Source organism: Fusarium poae, chromosome 2, assembly GCF_019609905.1.
Source record: "Fusarium poae strain DAOMC 252244 chromosome 2, whole genome shotgun sequence".
Taxonomy (NCBI): Eukaryota; Fungi; Ascomycota; class Sordariomycetes; order Hypocreales; family Nectriaceae; genus Fusarium; species Fusarium poae.
The window spans coordinates 2,355,435-2,377,672 of record NC_058400.1 but is presented as its reverse complement, the minus strand read 5'-3'; the positions used below and the strand labels follow the sequence as shown (position 1 = coordinate 2,377,672).

Below are 22,238 nucleotides of genomic sequence, written 5' to 3'. Positions count from 1 at the left end.
AAATGGAGAAGAAAAAACAGTAGTAGCATTATCAAGCTCACTAACGCTGATTGATAATAAACCAAACAGTCAGGTTGGTCAGTACCTTGTCGACGTTAGTTCGCGCTTCTCTATGGTCCACATGCAATATTAGTCTACAAGCCAAGGTTGGAATGACAATGGACGCACGTAAGCTTTCTTCAGGGATTAGAGACAGATCGCATACCAAATACAAGGATTCAAACCCAATTTTGGTGATGTACGAGCCTTTAATACCCATAGACACTCTGTACTGCGCCATGATTTGTGCAGCAATCCAGGAATAAGATGCTGGAATGAACCGACGATCCTCCCTTCCATGCATTGTCTCCTCAGCAGATTTGGCAGTAAAACACATAACCCCCTTTTCCTTAACCACGAAACGCGCATGCGTCAACGATAGATTAATTAGGTAGTCTACATACAGTGAGGCTTCACTGGGTTTGGTATTGGTTCGCCCCCATGGACGCCGCGTATCTTGGGCACGAACCTCTGAGCTAAAAACAACAACATTACCTGGTACGTTTGTATCGTGATAAAGACCTGGTCAATGCTGTCGGCTACAATACCACGACCAACCAAGATGGGGATTCTTCTGGAAATTCGTGTTTCGAGAAAAGGGGCCATCGACCAAGAACCAAGACTCATTCCATTCTTTAGTTACTGCGCCACAGTCAGGGATGTTTGAGTCGCTGTAGGGTGAGAGTGTCTATCAGTAAACCAACCAGCGTCTTGCTCAGCTATCTTTGGACCTTTGGACAACTACGATTTGGATCACTGTGCAATGCGTACATACATAGCTGCCAATGTTTCTGTTCACGTGAATGTCGACAAGCATGGAACACTCAGAGTCTCTTATTCAGCGCTCGGAAGTTGACAGCCACTTTAGCCACACATGATCACTCTTTAGGTACCACCAAAACGCGTCTAAATCCAAACCAATTAACGCGATGGCATGCCAGCTCCATTATGACTACTTCATAAACTCTACTACTGCTGAATCTGATTAGATTAAAGACTCATGGCATTTATCTAATTATTGGCGGTTGCACCTTTTGTCAAACAGACAAGACCCATCATGTCTCAGAATAGCAAAAATGGTAATATCATGAGCTTCTTCAAGCCCATGGCAAGATCTCAAACACCAAAGGCCACCAAATCCTCAACACCAGATCCGCCATCTTCTCCGCCAACACATTCATATCCGCTGGAACAAAAGGCGACTACCCCCGTGAAAAAGACAGCATCGCCAGCCCCAAACCGTGTGATTCAAGCCTCAGATGATGAGGACGACTTCGGATCTTCTTCCGACGACTCGCTCGAAGATCTATCTACCATCATCGGACGAGGGCGACCAGCAAAGGCAACCCAGTCTCCTGCCCGCAACCTATTTGCCACGCCGAAAGCAAAGAGAACTGCTGTCGAGTTTCATACCTCTCCGTTAACCATAATATCCAAGCACAAATTCGACCTGAAAGCGTTAGCCAAGGATGCTCGCCAGGACGATGCTATTACAGCAAGCTCGATGAGAGCAAAAGCTTTCTCAAATTTTGTCAACCAAGCAGATGCACAAATGACGATAGACGAGACATCACATGATGTCATGGAGGGTATTGTCAAGAACAACACAGGTCAAGATGCACAGAAAGTTATGCGAGCAGTGAAAAGATCAGAAACTGGCCAGTCGGAACTCCGGTATTGCTTCTTCTCTAAAGACTACACCATGCCTCCTCCCAGTCCTGCCCCGAAGAAGTTAAACAAGGGTCACTGGAGGTTGTTAACCCAGGGCGATCACAAAACTCGCGAACAGCATCTTGCATCTGGTGTGCCACTCACTCTGCTCCAGCTGAAAGGAGGTTTACCAGAAGAGCTGTTCGATTGGATCTTGAACGACATATGTGCCCAAAAATCATCTCTTGTCAGGCAAGAATATTGCAACCTGCTCAGTAATTGCACAGATCTTATCGAACCACGTATCACGCCGCAGCGACTAGAAGAGCTGCTGTATCGTTTTGGCGCCTCCCCTGAGCTCGGGCAGTGTGACTCGGAATTAGACATATCAAAACCCAGCGTTGAGCCTTATGAAGGACGCGACTGGTCACCTCTGAGCTCCTTCCTATCACTCCTGACAGCTGTATCACCGTACATGTCCGAAGACTCTGTTGTTTACGCATCACAGGCGCTGCTGCGTATGTCGATGGATAAGTTTTTGATCTACGACATCAATCTCCTGACTACCTACGAGGTTACTATTGGCACTCTCTTGGAAGCCATTCCTCAGCCCAGTTGGGACGCATTCGTGAGTCGCGCTCTGAAATCCCACAGGAAACAATCACTGATATTTAAATAGTGTCTCGAAACCTGCACACTATTACATACCTTGGTCAAGGCACAATGTGTCCGGACGAATGCTCTAGCATGTCTGCCCGTCAGTAAGACGAGGGCCCATGAAATGAGACGACGACTGGCTGTGGTGTTCTTGTTCGATGATCCAGCTTTGGCCCGCTTTCATCCTGATAATACAGTGACTATCCGTGGAATCATCAAGAGACTAGACCACAGTGACTTCACTGTCGGGCCTAAAACAGACTTTACTGAATTGCAAGCCAACATTCTACTCCTTAACATCTCAGTAGATGACGGTTCTTTCATACCATCTGATGATCCGGAATATGAGAAACAATTCAATATCGACATCGACGAGCTCGCAGGAAAGCTACGAGAGATCTGGCGAAAGATCAATGACGCAGGGATGAAGCTTGCTCGCACGGAAGCAAAGAGTGTGATAGAATGGGTACAGCAGCGACTGGCACACTCTGTTCGCACTCGCCGGAAGGCCAAGAAGAGCATATTTGACCTTCCAAGCCAAAATCAAGATCATTTTCTTCCCGAACAACAGAGCTACATGAAAAACTTCCTGCGCAAGACCTAAGGGACTACCTCAGTACAGGCGCTAAAGTAGTCAACATCAGGAACAACGGGCTTGAAAGAGAATCGTAAGCCAGACACCATCAATGTGGAGTAGAAGTGAGGACAAGGGGGCCAATAGGTCCAGACGTCCAGATATTGAGCATGCAATGTTCACTAGATGTAGTTTAACAATAAACGAGTCATTGGAATGTAATCAATTCTACCATGGGCCAAGTTCCAAATCAATCAAAACAGGTTAAACACGCGATACACAGTCTCTAAACTACGAAGCGCAGACTGATCAACACTACGGGTCGTAGGTAGTTCAAAAGCCTCTTCAGCCATGCGCCCATCGAAGCCGGCTGAAGTATAGACAGGCAGAGGCACCCGCACATATCTGGCGGTTGAGAGAGCTTAGTCGTTGAACTTGCGGTTGGGGTTCTTGCCGAATAGAGCCTCTCGCACAGCAGGCGCAGCGGACTCCTCCAGCAACTTCAATCTGGCCTCGAAGGTGTTGTCGATGTCGATCTTTCCGCTTCCGCTAATGATAAACACTCCACCGGCACTGTTTCTTTGTTAGCTACTATCCGCATGTATCAACCTGAGAAGCGCATCACATACATTCCCTCAGGAAGAGGATCATCCTCCTGAATCTTTGCCGTAATGTCCTTTCCGAGCTCCTTCTTGAAGTCCTTGGCGGCCTCCTCAATAGCCTTCTTGACTACATCGTAGTCCTTTCTACGCGCACGAACTTGAAGCTCAGGCTCGTTAAGAGCATAGAAACCCTCGAGCAAGAGACCCTTGAGGGCCTTTTGGTACTTGGCCTTATCCTTGGCACCCTCGGCGAGCTTCTTCTGAGCCTCCTCGAAAATGTTATCAAGCATCTCCTGGCGGGCGCCGAGAACCTTGAGTCGCGTCTTGTTGGAAACGGTAGAGCGGGTGATCTGTTGGGACATGGTGGCCTGCTTGAACTTCTTCTCGTACTGGCTATCGATGGCGTCTGTCTCCTGGCGGACAAGCTTGGACTTCTCAATCTCGAACTCCTCATTGGCCTTGATCTCGATCTCGCGGGCTTTCTCCATAGCTTCCTGCTTGATGAACGCAGTCATCTTGCTGAGCTCATTGTTGACCTGTTTTGGGGCATCGCGCGTTAGAAGACGAGACTGATGAGATGGACGACGGATTGCGTCGTTTGAGCACGGGTAATGCGTACCTGCTGGTCGGATAGAGCGTGTTGCGACATGGTGGGCAGCTTTATTCGGAGTATAAGAGGTTTGTTTATTCGAAGTGTGAAGGAGTTCAGACCTTTTCAGGGTTGAGGATTTGGTGATGAAAGACTAGTAGTGATGACCTCTTTGGTGGTGAGGTCGAGGATGGATTATGATGGAGTTGGTAGCTGTGATGTGACGCCAGTCGCCTAAGACCAGCCTACCAGCTCCGTCCTAGCTGTATCTTACTGTTCCAGCAGGGAACCCGAGCTTTGGGGGAGGGGTTAAGCCACAGTTACTCCCCACAGTTTAGTTTAGAGTACCTAGTATACAGTCATTCGCCCAGCAAGATTCAACGTCACGGGCTGACATCGACATTAGAATTGGTTTCGTAATTTAAACAGTGGTAGATGAGGTTGGTTTCTGTTCGTAAGTATCTCAGTGTAGTTAGGTATCATAACGAACTGATACAACATAAAGACTCTTCTTCAGCGCTGATTACCTTTATCCCGCCTGGGCATGAACATGCATTATGTAACCGCACTGCCACTGTGGCTAGACGACTAGTCTCGTGTCGGCGCTACATGCCTCTCTACTCACGTCAGGTGTCCCACGCACGACTCGAGCTTGTCCGCCTCCGACTTTCTCAACTATTGATTAGTTTGAAAGCAAGACAAATCACATCGAAACAAACATCTCTTTCTCTTCCAACATCGCTTGACCCTTCTTATTATTCAGGCACTGTCACCAAACGGTACATAGACTCGGCCAGCGACAGCCTCGACAGCCTCTCTTGTTACCTACCATTGGCGCTTTGACTAGCCATTCCTCTTGACCGTATCGAATCGATTACAACATTTATTGTTTTAGTAACACGAAGCGACCACTATAACGAGGGCATTGCCTATGCGACGCCTCAACAATCCGTTTCAACTCTTCCTTGCCAGATGACCCCGGGCCTGGCAAAGGCGCAATGGGGTTGCTTGGCGGCATCTCTTCTGGAGGAACCATAGCTGTACGTCGTCGCGTACAGCACTTCTGCAACGAATAATGGTGCTAATCCAATCTACTATAGCTTGGAATTATCGTTGGGCTATTGTCAACAAGTGTCCAAAGTCTAGGTCTTACCTTACAACGGAAGTCGCATATACTCGAAGATGAAAAAGGCCCTCACGATGTTCGAAGACCACCTTACCGAAGGAGGAGATGGCAGATCGGCATGGGAATGTTTATCGTTGCGAACCTTTTAGGAAGTAGTATTCAGATTTCGACGCTTCCACTACCTGTCCTTTCGACTTTGCAGGCCGCTGGCCTTGTTTTCAACTCGATATGCGCATCATTAATCCTAAGCGAGCCTTTCACAAGATGGTCTTTCTCCGGCACTCTTCTTGTAACAACAGGCGCTGTACTGATCGCGATATTTGGAGCCATACCTTCACCGGCGCATGACTTGAATGAGCTTCTAGAGCTCATGGCGAGGAGGCCATACATCATCTGGATGATTCTACAAGCGCTTTTCGTTCTCACGCTGGCAATTGCTGTCGATCTGATCAACAACATGTCGAGCCTATCTCACGATGCCCGGTTCCGACTAGCCCGAGGCATTACATACGGCGTCATCAGCGGAGATCTCTCTGCCCATGCCCTTCTATTTGCTAAGTCTTCCGTGGAGCTAGTCATCAAGACCGTTGCAGGACGTAACCAGTTCGTGCACTGGCAATCATGGGCAATCGTTATGGCGCTTGTTACTTTGGCACTCTGCCAACTCTATTACTTACACCGGGGGCTCAAGCTGGTTTCCACGTCTGTTCTTTATCCTTTGGTCTTCTGCGTCTACAATATCATTGCCATTTTAGATGGCTTGATATACTTCAACCAGACAAGCCTAATATCGCCATTGAGGGCATGCCTCATCGCTTTGGGAACAGTTATTTTGCTGTCTGGAGTGTTGGCGTTGTCATGGCGATTAAGCGACGAGCAGCATACCCCTGGCGTTGGCCAATCATCTCTTGCACCCGGTCTTGGGCTTGTGGAAGATACTGAGGAGGAGGAATCTCTTCTCGGCTCAGATAATGCCGCCGCCGAAGAGGATTCGATTCCGCATACATATCAAACGTTCCCGCCCGCGATTGATGAAACACCATTGGTTCCTTCTCGCAAGAGAACCCCACGGTGGGCTGAGCGAGCAGAGATCTGGGGCGAGTTAGAGGATAGGGATGAGCCCACCACCCCGGGCAGCAGGCGGCGGTCTAGCACACTTCCCCGTCACACAGAGTCATCACCCTTGTTACCGACAAAGAGATCTCTCACAGGTGGCCCGGGTGGAGAAGAGTCGGGTCCCAGCACCGAATCTACCCCTCGAAGACAGACTCGAAGACGGCGGAAGAGCACAGGTTTCCCAGGCCTTGTTGCTCGTAAGCACCAGAGAAATAGAAGCTCCACGGAGACAGGCACACTTAACAATATCCTCTCACTCAGCTGGTTCAGAAACACAAGCCGGCAACCGTCACAAGCTAGTACTAGTGACGGCTTCCCTTGGGGCACCACATCACAACCAGGGGGTTCGGAAGCAAGAGGCGATGCAGGTGTATGAGCACAGGATATTTCCTCAACTCGCATTTCGGAGTCGTAATAGGGGAAGGAGGCGAACGACAGGCGTTTTCTTGTGTAGAGTTTCTTTACGTCTGCTCTTGGTTATTATTCATGCAACAGGACCCACGGGTTGCAAACAGTATTCTGTAATGTTCATATATATATACACGTTTCTGAATGGTAATGGATTGTACAAACTCTTCAAAGTATCATGCTTGCGTCATTGAAGAAAGAGTAGACGTTTTGGGTCATATGTTTTGTCCATGCATAGAAATTTTCCATTAACTCTGTACTCTAATTCTCGTAAACCTGACCTGTGAACCCGTCTGGCGAATATTAGGTGGCCAGGCACTTGCAGTTATACACATGAGTGAGAAAAACAGCGACTACATTAACTCCAAAATACCTCCGTTCCGTACTCCAAAACCGTCAACTCCGCTTCCCCTTTTCTTTCTTGTTTTAGCTATGTAGCCATGCATGCAGGTAGACGCGAACTCCAAAAACTCGTACTGAACAGATTATGTGCCGCGAGGTAAAAAGTGAGATTTCTGTGATGAGACCCTCGCGTCCATGGCATGCTGCTTTTGTGTTTCTCGTTGCAGTGTCCCAAAACTCTCCTTAGTAAAATACATAATGAAATAAACATGAACAAACTTGCGTACTAACAAGTTTGCCGTATTGCCCAGTTGAACGAATTCGCAAACAGTAACATGATTAGGTTGATCCATGAAGGGGTATTTCTGAATAGATGAGACCGAAGACGGGATCGCAATTAGAACATGATGAACCCTCTAAATGCAGGCTTAGTCTATGAAACTCCTCCAGTCGAATGTCTAGGTTCTAGACCGGGAACAGTGCACCCATTGGCGTGGTGGAGAAATGCTGCTAGTAATCCGATATGGCATGACAGAAGAACCCGTAACTAGCAACTCTTATGTGGTCCGTCGTCTTCTTGGTTTCGCAAGGGGCAATTGCTAGGTACTCGCTTGTGCTTCGAATGTGTGCGCTATTAGGGTGGAATTAGATTAGTGACTGGGAACAGAACAGTATATACGTCGGCTTTCAAAACGAGCTCGTTGGGTCCTAAACACGGCTCGTGCTGGCTCGGCTGCGTTCATCCTCCTCTTCCATGACATCGCTCAGCCGGGTAGGATGGTGATGGCGAGGGACTGTTTCCCAACCAGGAGTACCATACCCTTGACCAGTATAATCCTGGGGCTCCGAGTGTGTGCCAGTCCACTGGCCACCATTGCCACCACTTCCCCCTCCAGTAGAAGTTGAGGGGGAATCTTGCTTACCGCTTGGTGGCACGGTGGTGGCAGGTGTTGCATACTCTTCTGCTTCAGCATCAGAACCAGAGTAAGTGGAAGGTGGTGCAGCGAAGGGAATCTTATTTCCTTGGGCATCCAACAAGAAGTTGCCATTTGCATCGATCACGTACTCACCTTCGCTGTAACCACCCTCAGACATTGGTGCTTGAAGTCCTTGCTGGCGGTATTGATTGCCAGCACTGGCCGCGGGAGGTTGATGCTGGGGAGACAATGTTGCTTCAGGTGGGTAGCCAGATCCATATTCAGTTTGGTAAGCCCCTTGAGCTCGACTGCTGTGATGTCTGGGTCCGCCTTGAGTCATTGGAACAACCTGAACTCCTCCAACAATGGTAGGTTGCCCTGATTGAAGAGACAATGTTCTGTCACGCTCCTCCTGCTCGCGTCGTCCGAGTTCCTCCCATGCTCGGCGTGCCTCTTCTTTGGATATGGACAGCTCCTTGCGCATCTCAGCAAGCTGCTTCTGCGCCTTTGAAGTTCCACGCTCGTTTTCGACAGCGTCTCGGATGGCATTAGCTCGGCCTTGACGCTCCTGGTCCAAAGCAGCTTCCAGCATAGCGTTTACTTCTTGTGCGCGCTCTAGTTCCGCACGTGTTTCGAAGAACCAGCGTTGGAACTTTCGTTCAGAACTTGCACGGAGACGCTGAAGCTCAACGACAGCATGAAACAGGTTGGCACCAGCAGCCGACAGATCTGTGACCTGGCGGGCCAGTTGCTGGTTCAGAGGATCCCGATTCATCTCATCCTTGTTTTGCTCGAGCTTACGGATCCAGTAGCTGGTAAGACCCTCCCAATGGGCAGATAACGTCTCCCAGCGCTCAAAGGCATGAGGAAAGGAGTTGCGTGGTTTCGAACCACTGGTGCCTCCTTGGTTACCACTCTCCGCACCTTGAGCAGCAAAGTTAGGTTGTGTTCCTGGTGCTGAGCCAGTAAACGTTTGAGGGGGTGGTTGGTTGGTGGTACCAGATCGATTGGTTCGATTTTGTGGTGCTTGTCCGGTAGTGTTTGCTCGAGGACGAGCTGATGTATTATCAGGTGCAGTTTGCGCCTGTCGCTGGGGGTTCATGGATTGACGCGCTTCCGTGTCAGTACCCTGCCCACCAGCAATGCCAGAAGCAGATCTACGCTGTTCTTCTGCTCTGCGAGCTTGCTCCAAAATGCGCGCCTCTTGCTCGGCTCTCTCGCGCTGTTGCGCCTCGGCCTCTGCGCGTTGTCGAGCTTCACGAGCTGCACGTTCCTGCATGATCATTCTCGGACCTCTAATTCCGGAGGGCGAGCCCGATTGGCCAGGAGCTGAGCCTGGGCGGAACGGAGGGGCAGGCTTGCCGTTGGAGGGTGGAGGTATACCTCCAGAAGCCATGAGGTCGGCCATGCTTGCAGATTCCTCTTCAAGATCTGGGGTGAAAGGATTGGGGTTGCGCAGCGCCTCCTCGAGTGCAAAGAGGATGGCGCTGTGGGTATGCTTGGAGATCTTAAGTACAGGGTGCGGATCTGGGTAATGTGCAGGCACAGAGAGAGCTCGTCTCGGAGGGGACGGGGGATGTTCGGAAGAGACCTCGTCAGGGTCCTCGGTTAAGTCTTGTGAAAGCCGCCGGCGGGGTCGAGGAGCTTGAGGCTGCGCTGAGCGAACGGGAACAAGTCCCAATACAGTGGGATGACTTTCCGGTAAATCGTCAACGGGCGCGACGGTCCTCCTGGGTTCAAAACCAAGGGATGCGGCTCGGCGGTGAAATTTACGAGGCTCGGGAGCTGGACTCGGAGGTGCGTCAAACTTTGGGGTTCGACGAAGACTTCGGGGCGTAGAGAGTCGCTCAATAGGATCCTGGATCTGATTGAACAGTGGCCGTGAGCTGGAGCTAGGAATTCTTGAGTGCTGGCGTTGCTGGTGTTGGGCAGGGGTCGTGGGCGCGTTAAGGTCGTGACGGTCGTAAGAAGCAGAGGATGAGCGTATTCTAGTCACTTCTGCGGCGCTGAAGGGGCGAGGAATTGGGTTATGAAAGTTCGACAAGTTGATGGATCACCAGCGGGCGCTGGTGGTGTGTTGCGTTGCGGTGGAGGGTGGTGGTGGTGGAGTGGGGGAAGCTCTTGATGCGTTGTACAAAGTCGGGTTCTTTTTCGAATTGCCAACCGGTGAGCAGATCACAGCAGGGCAGCCCAACTCAAACTGAGAATAATTGCGAAATGGTCTCGGGAAGGTCAACCAAGTCTCAGTCTGATCTAGGTCTGGGTCTGAGTCCACTCGAAACAGGGCCGAGAGTGTAATTGCCCGACTGGAATGTTGAGACGAGCGAGGTTAAGGTGGGAAGAATCAGGTCGGGTGGTGAGTCTCAGTGAGGGCCTAAGAAGATGGGCATCGGCTGGTGATGTCAAAAAAAAGCTGGTGGCAGGGAACCCAAAGCTGGGCCTAAAGCTGGAAATTTGGGGGGTTGGTGCTAGGAGCTGCTGTGGCCGTCTACCAGGCCAAGGCTAGACAAAGCCCAGAGGCCCTTTTAGGGAAATGGGCCACTAACAAGAAAGAAACTTGAGACTGCAGGCACAATGCACGCGCACGCGGTGCGTAAAATTCGAGGATACTTGGTGGTCAAACTTTGGCTGAAGGAACCAATTGCTTCGTGTCGCTGATTTTGTAAAGGCGACGCGACTTGAATGCGCGCAGTCGCATATGTTGTAGGTATAATCCTGGCGCAAAAGCCACGGCACGTCGAGTTTGCTCGCCTGTCTGCGCGCGTGTGGCCGTGGTTACTTATCGCTTGTGCTGACTAGGAATCCCTATGGAACATGAAAGCTTTTGTTCGTCCAGCGAATCTGATTCCGGCTCGGTATTCGCAATCGGCGTGCGATGACCCAAAGGTTTATGTCGAGGCTGTCATGCGCAACTCGGAGCCCGCAAGAGCTAAGTAAATCGAGCGGCTGGGAAAGATGAAGGAAGCAAGGGCAGCACGATACAATGCCGACATGCCCTCTTACAGGCCAATGGCGTCTCGCTGAAGTTGTTTTTTATCCACGCATGTGCAGAGATAACATCGTTCGAAGTGTGGTAACGAGATAGTGAATGGAAGAAGTTTGAATAGTTGGAAGGGGAGGGAGAAGAAGAAAGAGCGCACTGACGTAGCGGACTAAATTGAAGGAAGCTGCACCAGCTGGACCGCTCCTCCCTCGATCAGACTTGCACCGCCGTGCCTCGATTACTACTAGTCAAACGACTTAATTAACTGCGCCAGGTTTTCGACTTGGCCATGTCATTGAAAGTGTTTGCAAACTAACAAGCAACTAACTCAGTAGGTACCTAGCTAATGCAACCAATACTGCCAGCTTGCTTAAGGCACGGCTAGACCAGGATCGAGGGTCTTCATATTATGTCAGTATAGATATTAGACTGCAAAGTCTTGACTTCAGTAGTACCTATCCTTTGTAAATATGACATCTGGTCGAATTAACAGGTACCTAGATTGTGGAAGCAATTGTAGCCGAGTGTCTTTGTACCTCCATTAACTCATCATCTATCTTGCATGCATACGGGTTATAGGACCACGGGATTATGATATTGTGCTGAAAATTGATGAATGTATTTCCAAATGTGTCGCAAGATACTAGACAGTACTCCGTACGACACAAAAAGATAGTATGCGAAATCAATCTTTAAGAAACCTTTACCGAGACCTCGAAATCATCCCATAAACTACGTTTTGCCAGGCATTGTCTCGGAACTGGCGTTTGACCCGTTGATCGTTCTTTTCACTGACTTTAACATGGGACCGGTAACATTCAGGGCACCAATGTCTCACCTCGACTCGTCTGATCTCGGCTCATTCCACTTGCCCAGTAGGCAGATACTATGCTTTTTGCCTTATTATCACCTTGACAGTTGTCGCATGACAAATAGCGGTGATTTTATGGGTAAGACTGGGGGGCATGAATCTCTCTTACAGAGTTGTCACAGATGTTGGAAAATTCGACGAGGCGGTGGGCGGCTGGCCCATCAATGCCCAAAGACTTGTCCGCCAGAGGGGGCTTACACCCTCTCAAGTTACATAGTACTTAATTTCTATATCTTAAACTTTATGCTGGCTCCTTGAAAGTTCAGTGCTGAAGCGGGCTCCGGTGCATATGTGCAAGGGCCCAACACTGCGCTGGGTTGAACCTTGGGCAATATACGTAAGGCGGATGGTATCATTGGCCTTGAGCTTACTGTCAGTATTTTCGCAAACCAGTGACCACTGGGTCCATGAAGCCCAACCCTTGAGGACATCTTGTTTCGATATCACCGCCGTAATCATTTACCGGATATCGGGTCTTGATCCAGCTTAATCCCCTGGCTTTCGCCTAACTCTGTCTTCTGTACAGATACCTTCGCTTCGCAACTTCGGAGATCGCTTCGATTCTCCACTGGACTGCACCGAGCAGCTGGTTGACTGGGGCGGATTAGGAAACTGAAATGGGTCCGGGTGTAACACTGCGTCATGGCGTTAAGCGGAACAACGGTTGTCTGCCACGTTTCCCATGGCTGCATATCGTATTCTGTTTCGAGCCTTACCGCCGGTTTTAGGTTTGCGAACAACGTCAGTGGTAGAATCCAACCTGGATGGAACTTGGGAATGTAGCTATGCGATCTGACTGTCAGTGAAATTCTTAATTACTGGGATAAGACAAAAGTAATAGCGTAGCCTCGAGAAACATCTTCATTGATCGAATTGGTCTAACCCAGATAGAGTCTGGAAGAACGGGAACCATGGACGGCACGCCCCGTAATCAGGGTCCTCAACTTCCAATCAGAGTCTTGTTCCTTGATGAGGTGTCGAATTTGAAGCTGAACCTGGGCATTACATAGTAGCCAGAGGGCTTCGATCTGGAAATGATGTCGTATGATCCGCATACAGCCAGCCATTGTCAACAAGGTTCAATGTCGGCTCCAAATTCAATACCGACGTCTCTCAATTGTCTCTCTAATCTCGATTCGGCATAGCTCTACGTTTGAATTGGGGGTCATTCGAACGTGTCGCAAATTGCTGAGAGCTCATGATTCTTTCAAAGGTTCTTTTTTTCTGTTCTCTAGTGGTTGGAAGAGAACTCTTCGAGTATTGGAAACGCAGCGAATCAAACGGGATGTATATTTTTGGAGACTCTCCGAGTTGGTACCATCATATCCCTCGAGTCGGAACTTGGCTTTCTCTTCCGCCTGAGACATCCATTGAGCTGATATGCAGTCGTTCTGTAGGGTAACTTCTCGGCAAAACGCACTCCATTGTCTAAATGCTTGCCCTCGCCTCTCGAATGATTCGGAAGATGTTGTTGGCTTGAATCTCAATAGCCGTGTCTTACTGAAACCCCCTTCTGGCGTTGTGTGATTCTTTCGGGTAGGTTGTCGGGTAGAGAATTGGAATGAACTCGTGCAAATGGCGCCGCTCAGTTTTTCGTAGTTCGTGAACGTCTTCTAGGATGGATGGCAATCATAGAAGTAAAGGATACGACAGTCTCCCATTTCGTCTCGATTAAGGGAACATTTTAGCCCGTGAGATATGAAGGAGACCACAAGTTTAATGAGCCCATCGGTTCTTATTATAATACAGACCTCTTGCGAAGCACATAGTGTCTTGGGTGATCGAGCGATCGAGCAGAATCCCATGGTGGTTGCAACCACCGCATGAAATGCATCCCTACTCAAGAAAACATGTTCCTGAGATATCCTGTGCCGCTATTGAACTAAAGGCACCATCGCAGCGATCTCACTGGACGCCTCCAAGGCTTCACGTCGGCGCATCGAGATCGTTGAGATGTTTTCCTGGCAGACAAGCAAACAGACTGCTGTATAATGAATCGAATTACCAGGAACTAATGTGAGGAGTTGGCCCAGGGGCAGGGACTGGGATAACGCTCAGCATGTCCTTGGGCTTGACGATCGACAACCTTGTACCTGTCAGGATTGATTTCAACGTCCCCTAATCACAAAGACCCCGAGAGGCTGACTATCCATATGATGGGTTCATGCACGAAAGAAAGCGGTCAACTCATGGCTTTCCTGGTATCTCTCGCCCATCTCAATCTCAACAATATGCATGGTTTGCATCAGTATGCAGCTAACATGCAGGCACACTTTTCCCTCCGTATTTCAGCTGGATAGTGGCAGGAATATTTTCGATCGAGCACTTGTCCGATCGAAACTATGCAGCTCACGCAAGCCGCAGGTGAGAACCACAAGGCGCCCCCCCCCGTTGAGCACCATGGCCATTCCTCCTACCAAGGAGCTGCCAGATATTTGACGTCACGACTGATGCCAGCATAGAAGAAAGAGCACAGAAAGCCCTGATCGCCGATCTTCGATCGGGAAAGGCCTGTGATCGAACAGTTTGAGCTCCGGCAGAGTCCCAGCGGTTGGCTGATGATTTGACCCAAGACCTTTTTTGAGACATGCGTTGCCTAAACTGTCGAAGGAAGGGATCACCAAAGCCTGAAGCTATCGGGAGCTTTGGTGCTAGCCGCCTTCGGTTTCAATGAATGAGCAAGGGATTTGTCGATTACTGTGGTCGTTCTTGGTGCTACCCTAGAAGACGCGAATGAGTGTTGACTTTCTCAGCTGGCTTGGTGTAGCACAGGGTGAAAAGACAGAGTTTCACTCGACTAAATTTTCATGTGTCATGGAGTCGAATTTTTCGCCCGCAGAACAATTCCCAACGCAATGCTGTTTGTTGAAGGGAGAAAAATGCATATGCATCAGAGCCTGTTGGACGTATGTACTATAGGTAGGTAGGTACACAGAATAGGCAGCTTTGCCAAGGCGGATGGGACCCTGCGTCAATAGTAGCTCAGCATGAACAGGACTAATGCAGAGTGCAGCTGCAGCTGTAGCTCCTGGATCATAGAGATCTGCGACTTGACACTTGACAGGCTGACAGGTTCATAATGTCGAAGTCAGGGGGTAGGCTGAGGGCTGAAGCCTTGTATCACCTATGCAGATAGACCTGTCACTTTTCCTCTGTTTCTTTCCCCTTTTCTCCCTCTCAGCTTCGGATGGAGATGTTTTGTTTTTTGAGAGAAAAGAAAAAAGCCTCAAGCAGGGCGATGTATACTGACTAATGCCCGATACTATACCTACCTGGTAGTTGACTTCAGCCATGGACGGGACCGCAACTACTAGCCTGACAAACATGGACCCTATCAGGTACCTAGTCTAAGCTTTGGTCCATTTCTTCTTTTCTATACTCTCATTTAATATCGCCAGATCCTTACCTTTTCTTTCTTTTCTCATCTCAAGTAGAAGAACGCGCGGAATCACCGGCTTATGCGTCCAGATTCAATCGGATGTTTTCTTCTTCCACCAGAAACACGTTGCTACGGATCAGGGTCCACCGTGTTGACTCGAACAGCTCTCATCAGACGTTTTCCCGAGCTATCGGAGACAAGTGTCTCAAAACTCCACTCCAAGGACTCGATAATGAAGCAGGGAGGATGCCTCTTCGCTCCAAGTTTCGGTACAGGCCGTAACTGTGCCAGCGAGCTCGACTCGTGTTCCATTTCATACAGCTGGTCCAGGTCTTGTTGGTCTCCATATTGAATGCCTGATGCGAGCCTGATTTGCCCTATCAAGAGAATGAACAGAGCACCCAGACACCTATTATGGCAAGCCAGCGCACTGCTGTCGTTATCGTGCAAAAATAGAAGACGGGGTTTATGCTGTTTGATGTAGACCATCAATCTCGGCAACAGTGTGGCTCTCGTCTTGAACAAAGATCCAACGGCCCAGTTCATAGCGGCCGACCAAAACAGAGAGAGACCATGACCACCAGCCTCGTCGCTGATCACTGGTATCATCCGCTACATTCCCTGGGGACCAAATCTCACGAGTCCTGCGTGTCTCGGCTCAGGACTATGGACCCTATTATCGGGGAGCTTACCTGTTCGTTCAGGGGATATTGCAGCAGGCGTTGAGCAATAGCACTAAGCAGCTTCGGATCAAGGAATCAACGAAATCGCTGAAGTCATCTGGACACGAGCGAGCCGTACCATCAATACAAGGAAGTCCTTTCTTGTTTTACATGAACAAATCAGATGTACGGGCCGTGAGTAGCTCTGTCCATATTTTCCCTTTGTTTCTTTGGAGGAGACCTATTTTGGTATTCTCAAAGCCCACCACTTTCCATGATGGCATCTAACATTTCGGGTCTTTCGAGATTGCCTTTTCCCGTCGGAAGAGGTGCTCTTTAGACTTGGCATTTGTTGTTCCGATGGACTACGAGTCCAGAAAAGCAAGTATACATGCATCTGCAGTCATTTCTTCTGACGTTAATGCAAGTCTGACATAGAAGCTACACCCAAAAACGTGACGCAAGGGATCAGTCGCGGCTGCATACCAACAAACCCCGAGGCCCGAGCCCAGACTAGTTCAAGCCCTTGAACAAGATGTGAGTGCCGGAATGCTTGAGGTTGTCTGACAAGAGGGATGGCTAGACTTAGCAGCCCCTCTACCCAGGAATGCCCCTCCAAACCAAGGGGGGATGCTTTATCAAGATTTAGAACACATGCAATGCAAAGCCTCATGTGGGTGTAGTGGACCCACGCTCATGTTTCAACCTCTCTTTGACAGTTCTGCTTTCACATCTATTTGTATATCATGCCGTCTGCATCCCTGGTTTCTTAATTTTGATACCAATATTGTTGCAAGTTAATTTCGTTTTGCCATTTCAACGGTCCACCATGGAACGCTCTAGCAAGCTGGCCGATCTCAAACTCGTTTCCAAGTACTACCCTATTACCAACTACTCATACCCTCAGCAACCGGAACGCCCATCGCAATATATACGGAGTCGCTTCTCAGATGACAGGGCGTCTTTGGGATCTGAAGGGTCTTCGCCCAGTCTGATCGATGATCGAACGGACTCAGAAGTCTCTCTGGATGATGACTACCAGTACCATGCCCATGGTGCGGAGCTATGGGACAGTTTCTGGCTTCCAAGCAAATCAACCAAGCTTGAACTTCAACCTAGGAAGCAAAATATGGCCTCTATTCCAATCACCCAACAACAGCAACGTCAAAAGCACCAGGAACTGAAGCAACAACAGCAAAGATGGCAAAAGCAGGCAGAGGAGTACCGCGCCAAGGCGTGGCCTCTTTCTGGAAACGCTCGCACCCAAGGTCGAAAGCCGACAACAACCTATTCCCCTTTCCCAAAACCACTCCCTTTGCCACCTCGAACTGTACCACAAGTCCCATCATGGCAATGCTCTCGAGATGTGATGCAAAAGCCTCAACGCCCACCTCGCCCGCACGAAGAAGTTTACGTTTTCCGTTCTCTCCAGAACTCACCCCTTGTTGCACACTTTGCTGTTTCTCAAGACTCGCCTCGTCCTATTACACCAAAGGATAACCGTCCAACAACAGCACAAGAGACACAACTTCCAACGCCCCCAGAACGTGATTCCTACTTTGAAACCGCCTCACACCAGCATGCCAAACGTCTTTGTTCTACAAACTCCCAGCCTCCCGCTTCTGTCATTCTCCCAAAGAAGTCCCTCCCTTGCATGCGGCCTCTACCGCCAACGCCACCACCGGAGGCGGAAGAGGCTCCGGAAGCAGAGCCCCACTCGGTCTTTGAGTACGATGATGATTCTGATGTTGAATCTGGGGGTCGTTCGTTCTGGTTTCATCGTCGGTCGGGAAGTGACCCGCGCAAAACAGGCCAGCGAACTGCCCCTTCATCGCCGCGCAAGCGACAAAATGATGTCCTAGGGCGGATTCTAGGACGACGCAGTCGAGGCTGAAACTTATTCTACCTTGATTTGTTCATTGTTTCCCCCCCACATTCTTTCATTCTTCAAAAATTCTTGTATATGATACCAACTATGAATGTCTCAACGACTACCCACGACATACTTACCCTCTTTTATGATTGAGTGGAACTTTCCACCTTACGTATCGACGTTACTAGACGCAACATGACTATCACAACGACTTTTCTTACGTTTCACGCCAGCACGGAGTCCTGGATAACACTCCCAAAAGCTCAAGGTTGAGCGAATGCTCGACGAACAATCTGTCCGTCCCATTCTTTCCTTTGTTACAAAGCATTCGCTCAAGGGACAAAAGCAATGCATGCCAAAATCGGAGCGGGTCACAAAAAATGGCTGGTCTTTGACCTGGGAACAAAGGCTTGGAGTGCAGGTGCACAGACCGAAGGGATACAGGTTCTCGTGAAAGAACATTCCTTGTTTGGCCTGGAAAATCCAAAAAGGGAAAGACAAAGAGGAAATTTAACGATTTACTGCCCAATTCTTTGCACATGCTTGAATATATTACTGGATTAGTTCAATGATGGCATCCTGAAACTGCTTGTCCTTTGCCATGATTGTCATGTGCTTCTTAGTGCTGATATGAGTGAACGCTTTGTTGAGGTTGGCAATGTCTCAGCCTACCACCAGCGGATGTTACCTGTGAAGATAAACAAATACTGTACACGTCGAAAACATATCACTCACTGCCTGCATCGTATATTATAATAAACAAAGTTTTGAATCAAGGACCTCAACAGTTTCTCCTCGTCAGATGTTCATCCTATTGAATCGTTCTAGATTGCGCCAGACATACAACACAGACAGTCTAATAGTAACTGAGACACAACTTTTTGATCCAAACTGTGACGAAATTCTTGAGACCCCAGCAACATATGAAGCATTCCATTAAATTCATTCCTTTCGTCGTAAATATTCCTTCTCGTCAATACATAAACAAACCATGATCTAACGTGTGAGTATCATTCCTTCTTTCCAAAACGCCAAAGTAATGCAACCAATGCATGTGAGTGTAAACGAAAACGCTGACAGTATTCAAAACCAGCAAAAGCCACAGGCATCCAAAGCCCAAATCAAAATCCGCAATTTCATTTCCACGGTAAATTCGTATCGTCAGATAACACACGGTCTCGTCAACCCCTCTGTACAACACATTACAATATCAGTCGTGCATCTGATCGTTATTACAAAGATCTCGTTGATCTCATCTTCTCGGTAAACTTTTGCATTGGACGAACGCTCAGGCGGCGCTCGTCGCGGCCTGCTGCGACGCCAAAGTACCATCTTGATTGCTCGCGAGGGTTGGGACGGTCCAGACCCAGACGGGACTTGAGGTCTGCGTTGTCACGGACAGCCAAGAACGCTTCATCGTGAACTGTATCCTCGGCTGTGCACAAGGCGATGAGCTCTGCGAGACAGTTGACAGGATGGGGAATATGGAGAGCTTGACGACGAGGCAGCATCAAGGTGAGACAGCCAAGGTAGAGGAACAAAAAGGCAAGTAAGACCCCAAAGACAGGCATGTTGGGAAACATTTTGACTTGGCCACGGAAGTTGGTGAGGGCCATGAAAAGGCCACCAGCAAGGATAGGGATAAAGATGAAGATGGTGGCCATGAAGGACATCACTGCAACTCGCCAATGGCCGTTGCGAAGAGCGTTCCAAGTACATTGGAATGGAAGGCAGGCTGCATAATCAGCAAGGATGGACTTGGATGCGATTGAGCCAGATGATCTGGACAGATCCGCCCAAGGTTGATGAACCCGCAGACCATGGTCGACACTTTGGAAGAACAGGAACATGATCATACCCAAAACCGAGGGGACAAACGCGTAGAGAAAGTTGGCCGCAGAGAAAGATCCGCCATTGGGCCTTGCTTGAACTTGAGGGAAATAGCCTTGGTCCAGCCTCGTCCGTGGCAAGAAAGAGACCACAAGAATGGCCAGGATGAAGAGTGTCATGAAGACAACCGAGCCCAGAATGACAGGAGTGCGAAGGGCAATGGGCAAGTACCTATAATGCGCATAGCGGACCTCGGCCTCTAGATCATCTCTGGAAGAAGCAGGCGAGATGTTGTAGCTGGCCTTCTTGGGGATAATCTTGTAGGTACTGCGGTCACCCTGGGAATCTTCACCCACAGAACCAATGCCGTACCACATACCACCTTGTGGACCATCCATCTGCCAGTATCCAAGTCTGTCAAGATGGCGATCTCGGAGCTGAGCCTGAAATAAGGAGCTTCTTTGAACCACATCGACGCCCTCGTAGCTTTTGGTAGTGTTACTCTGGCTCAGTAGAGGAAGAAGATGCCCTAGAGATCGGATATCCCACATGAGACCTGTCCATCGTTTAGACCAGTATAGCATCAATAAGATTGTTGCAACTAGTAACAAGACATAGAGCGCGACAAGAGTCCAAGTGATGCCCTGAACTGCAGCCCAAACCCAGCTCCCATCCTGATAGATGCATGAGAAAGCGGTGCTCATGAGAGGAATGGTAAAGTTGGCGAGCCATGTGCAAACACTGAAGAATTGGAATTGCCACGGGCCTGTCAGTGATGGTAACAAGAACGTTAGAGGATGCAGTCTTCGGAAAAGTGCGAGGTATCGTGCTCGAGGCTCAGCATCGGCCATGGCCGCGAATGGAAGTGTTCGCATTGAAGCAGCGACAACTGATTGCGCGTAAAGGAGGACAAATGCAGCGAACATCTGGGGCATGATGCGAAACAAGAAGTATTGGCCACTGTATATACTTCCGGGATACGGAGTGAACCCAAATTCCTTCTGCGAGTAAACGGCGCAGAAGATGAGAGCAGCGATCATGAGTAAGCATAGTACGGTAAGGATACTCAGGGAGATTGGTCGAATGATGGCGGGCTTGAAGGTGAGAGGAGGGTGCGCCCGGTCGACGGGAATGGATCGAGGACGAGCCTTCTCCCGCTGGGCGAATTGGTCATGCTCAGAATGACTTGAGGGAGTTGGTGGTTTAGGAGGACTTCGTACATCGGGACGAGCCGCTGGTGCAGCGTGGAACATCTCGGCGGGGGTCTCTTCTTGGGGAGCGCGTGTTTCGATCGGTTCTGGTAAACGATCTTCAACGTAAGCGGGCTCTGGGCGTCTCAATTGATGGTGTCCCATCTCGTCGTTGGCATACCGTCTTGGTTGCGCGTAATCATCCTCGTAGTCATTTGATGAACCAGAGGGGAACCGCGTGGTAGAAGAACCACCATGGTTTCGTGTAAGTGCTTCGAGAGCATACTGAATATAAGGTGTATCGTCAACACCAGGAGTGACTTTGCCAGCGGCTATTGTCAATTCGTCCTTGATGCTCGCCATACGAGCTGAGTTCTCGGCGGCGAACATGGCCAATTGCGCCTCGTCGAAGCGTACAGATGTAGGACGAACAGCGGTAGGAGGACTAGAGATAGCAACAGAAGCAGGCGGCGCGGCAGGCGGTACAGCTCGAGCACTGCGAGCAGATCGAGGCCTGGGCGGAGCAGTGTAGTGTGTTTGTGTTGGCGGTGTAGGCGCTGCAAAACCCCCAGGAAGTTCAGAGCCGAAGAGTCGCTCTGGGCCGTAAATCTCAGCTGATGACGCTGTGACCTTGGATGGAGGTAGTGAAGGAGGCGAAGGAGCGAAGAAGAGAGCACCAGGTGGTGACGCTGATGGGTTGGTTGAGTTGCGGCCTACACGCTGTCTGAGATCATAGTAAGGATGAAGGATCGGCTGCGATTGATCGTCGTCGTCGTCAATTGATTGCTGGCCAGGAGTTTGTCTCTTTGGAGGGCCTTGGCCTGTGTGGGTTTGTTCGTCAGCGACACCGACAATGAATGAGGGTGTAGTAGTAGTTGAAGGTGTGAATGTGGGTGTAGATGCAGGTGCAGATGTAGGTGCAGATTGTATAGCAGATGTGTGGTGGTGTCCAAAAGCGAATGTTTGAGTGAAAAAAGAGGGTGTAGTGTCACATACGAGGTCCTTCCACAAAGTCAAAGTTGAAGTTTTGGAAGTTCATGCTGGTTTGGGCAGGTTGACTTGACTTGTTTCCTGTTTGGTTCTGATATTGGGAGGGAGGGTATAAACTTGGCTTGCAGAATGCAGACCGACTTGTTCCCACTCTCCGCACTCACTCTTCGTCTCAGGACCAATTGATAGCACGAAACAGGATTCTAGAGAGAAAATAGCAAAGGCATGCTGCAGGCTAAAGAGAAAATATGAGATATGGTTGGACTATGAAGACTCTTTTCACGAGGCTGGGTTCTTTGGAGAGGCTGGTAACGATAGTAACATGAAGGCACTAAGTGTTCCCAGCCCCCGTGCCCCACCAAAACTGGAAGTCTTAAAGACGACAAGGAAGGTGATGACAGGGAAGAGATTGACTTACCACTAGAAGCAAAAAAAGAAAA

The 22,238-nt window shown here is 49.4% G+C and overlaps 7 protein-coding genes across 7 annotated transcripts; 3 read left to right on the top strand and 4 right to left on the bottom strand.

The window, feature by feature from the left end:
- Positions 1 to 1,096: 1,096 nt before the first annotated feature.
- Positions 1,097 to 2,950, top strand: FPOAC1_004713 (uncharacterized protein; the record flags this gene model as incomplete). Its single annotated transcript, XM_044849254.1, has 2 exons — positions 1,097 to 2,317; positions 2,369 to 2,950. 2 exons carry the CDS (start codon positions 1,097 to 1,099, stop codon positions 2,948 to 2,950), a joined length of 1,803 nt encoding a protein of 600 aa, XP_044707964.1.
- Positions 2,951 to 3,342: 392 nt separating this feature from the next.
- On the bottom strand, positions 3,343 to 4,171 carry VMA4 (V-ATPase V1 sector subunit E; the record flags this gene model as incomplete). The annotated part of the gene is made up of 3 exons (XM_044849253.1): positions 3,343 to 3,493; positions 3,550 to 4,091; positions 4,142 to 4,171. The coding sequence occupies 3 exons, from the start codon at positions 4,169 to 4,171 to the stop codon at positions 3,343 to 3,345; spliced, it is 723 nt and encodes a 240-aa protein (XP_044707963.1).
- A 938-nt stretch (positions 4,172 to 5,109) lies between these two features.
- On the top strand, positions 5,110 to 6,729 carry FPOAC1_004711 (uncharacterized protein; the record flags this gene model as incomplete). Its single annotated transcript, XM_044849252.1, has 2 exons — positions 5,110 to 5,151; positions 5,212 to 6,729. The coding sequence occupies 2 exons, from the start codon at positions 5,110 to 5,112 to the stop codon at positions 6,727 to 6,729; spliced, it is 1,560 nt and encodes a 519-aa protein (XP_044707962.1).
- A 1,082-nt stretch (positions 6,730 to 7,811) lies between these two features.
- On the bottom strand, positions 7,812 to 12,333 carry FPOAC1_004710 (uncharacterized protein; the record flags this gene model as incomplete). Its single annotated transcript, XM_044849251.1, has 2 exons — positions 7,812 to 10,026; positions 12,212 to 12,333. The coding sequence occupies 2 exons, from the start codon at positions 12,331 to 12,333 to the stop codon at positions 7,812 to 7,814; spliced, it is 2,337 nt and encodes a 778-aa protein (XP_044707961.1).
- Positions 12,334 to 15,382: 3,049 nt separating this feature from the next.
- Positions 15,383 to 15,799, bottom strand: FPOAC1_004709 (uncharacterized protein; the record flags this gene model as incomplete). The annotated part of the gene is made up of 1 exon (XM_044849250.1): positions 15,383 to 15,799. The coding sequence occupies one exon, from the start codon at positions 15,797 to 15,799 to the stop codon at positions 15,383 to 15,385; it is 417 nt and encodes a 138-aa protein (XP_044707960.1).
- A 945-nt stretch (positions 15,800 to 16,744) lies between these two features.
- Positions 16,745 to 17,809, top strand: FPOAC1_004708 (uncharacterized protein; the record flags this gene model as incomplete). Its single annotated transcript, XM_044849249.1, has 1 exon — positions 16,745 to 17,809. One exon carries the CDS (start codon positions 16,745 to 16,747, stop codon positions 17,807 to 17,809), a length of 1,065 nt encoding a protein of 354 aa, XP_044707959.1.
- A 1,211-nt stretch (positions 17,810 to 19,020) lies between these two features.
- Positions 19,021 to 21,847, bottom strand: FPOAC1_004707 (uncharacterized protein; the record flags this gene model as incomplete). The annotated part of the gene is made up of 2 exons (XM_044849248.1): positions 19,021 to 21,629; positions 21,805 to 21,847. 2 exons carry the CDS (start codon positions 21,845 to 21,847, stop codon positions 19,021 to 19,023), a joined length of 2,652 nt encoding a protein of 883 aa, XP_044707958.1.
- Between the last annotated feature and the right edge of the window lie 391 nt (positions 21,848 to 22,238).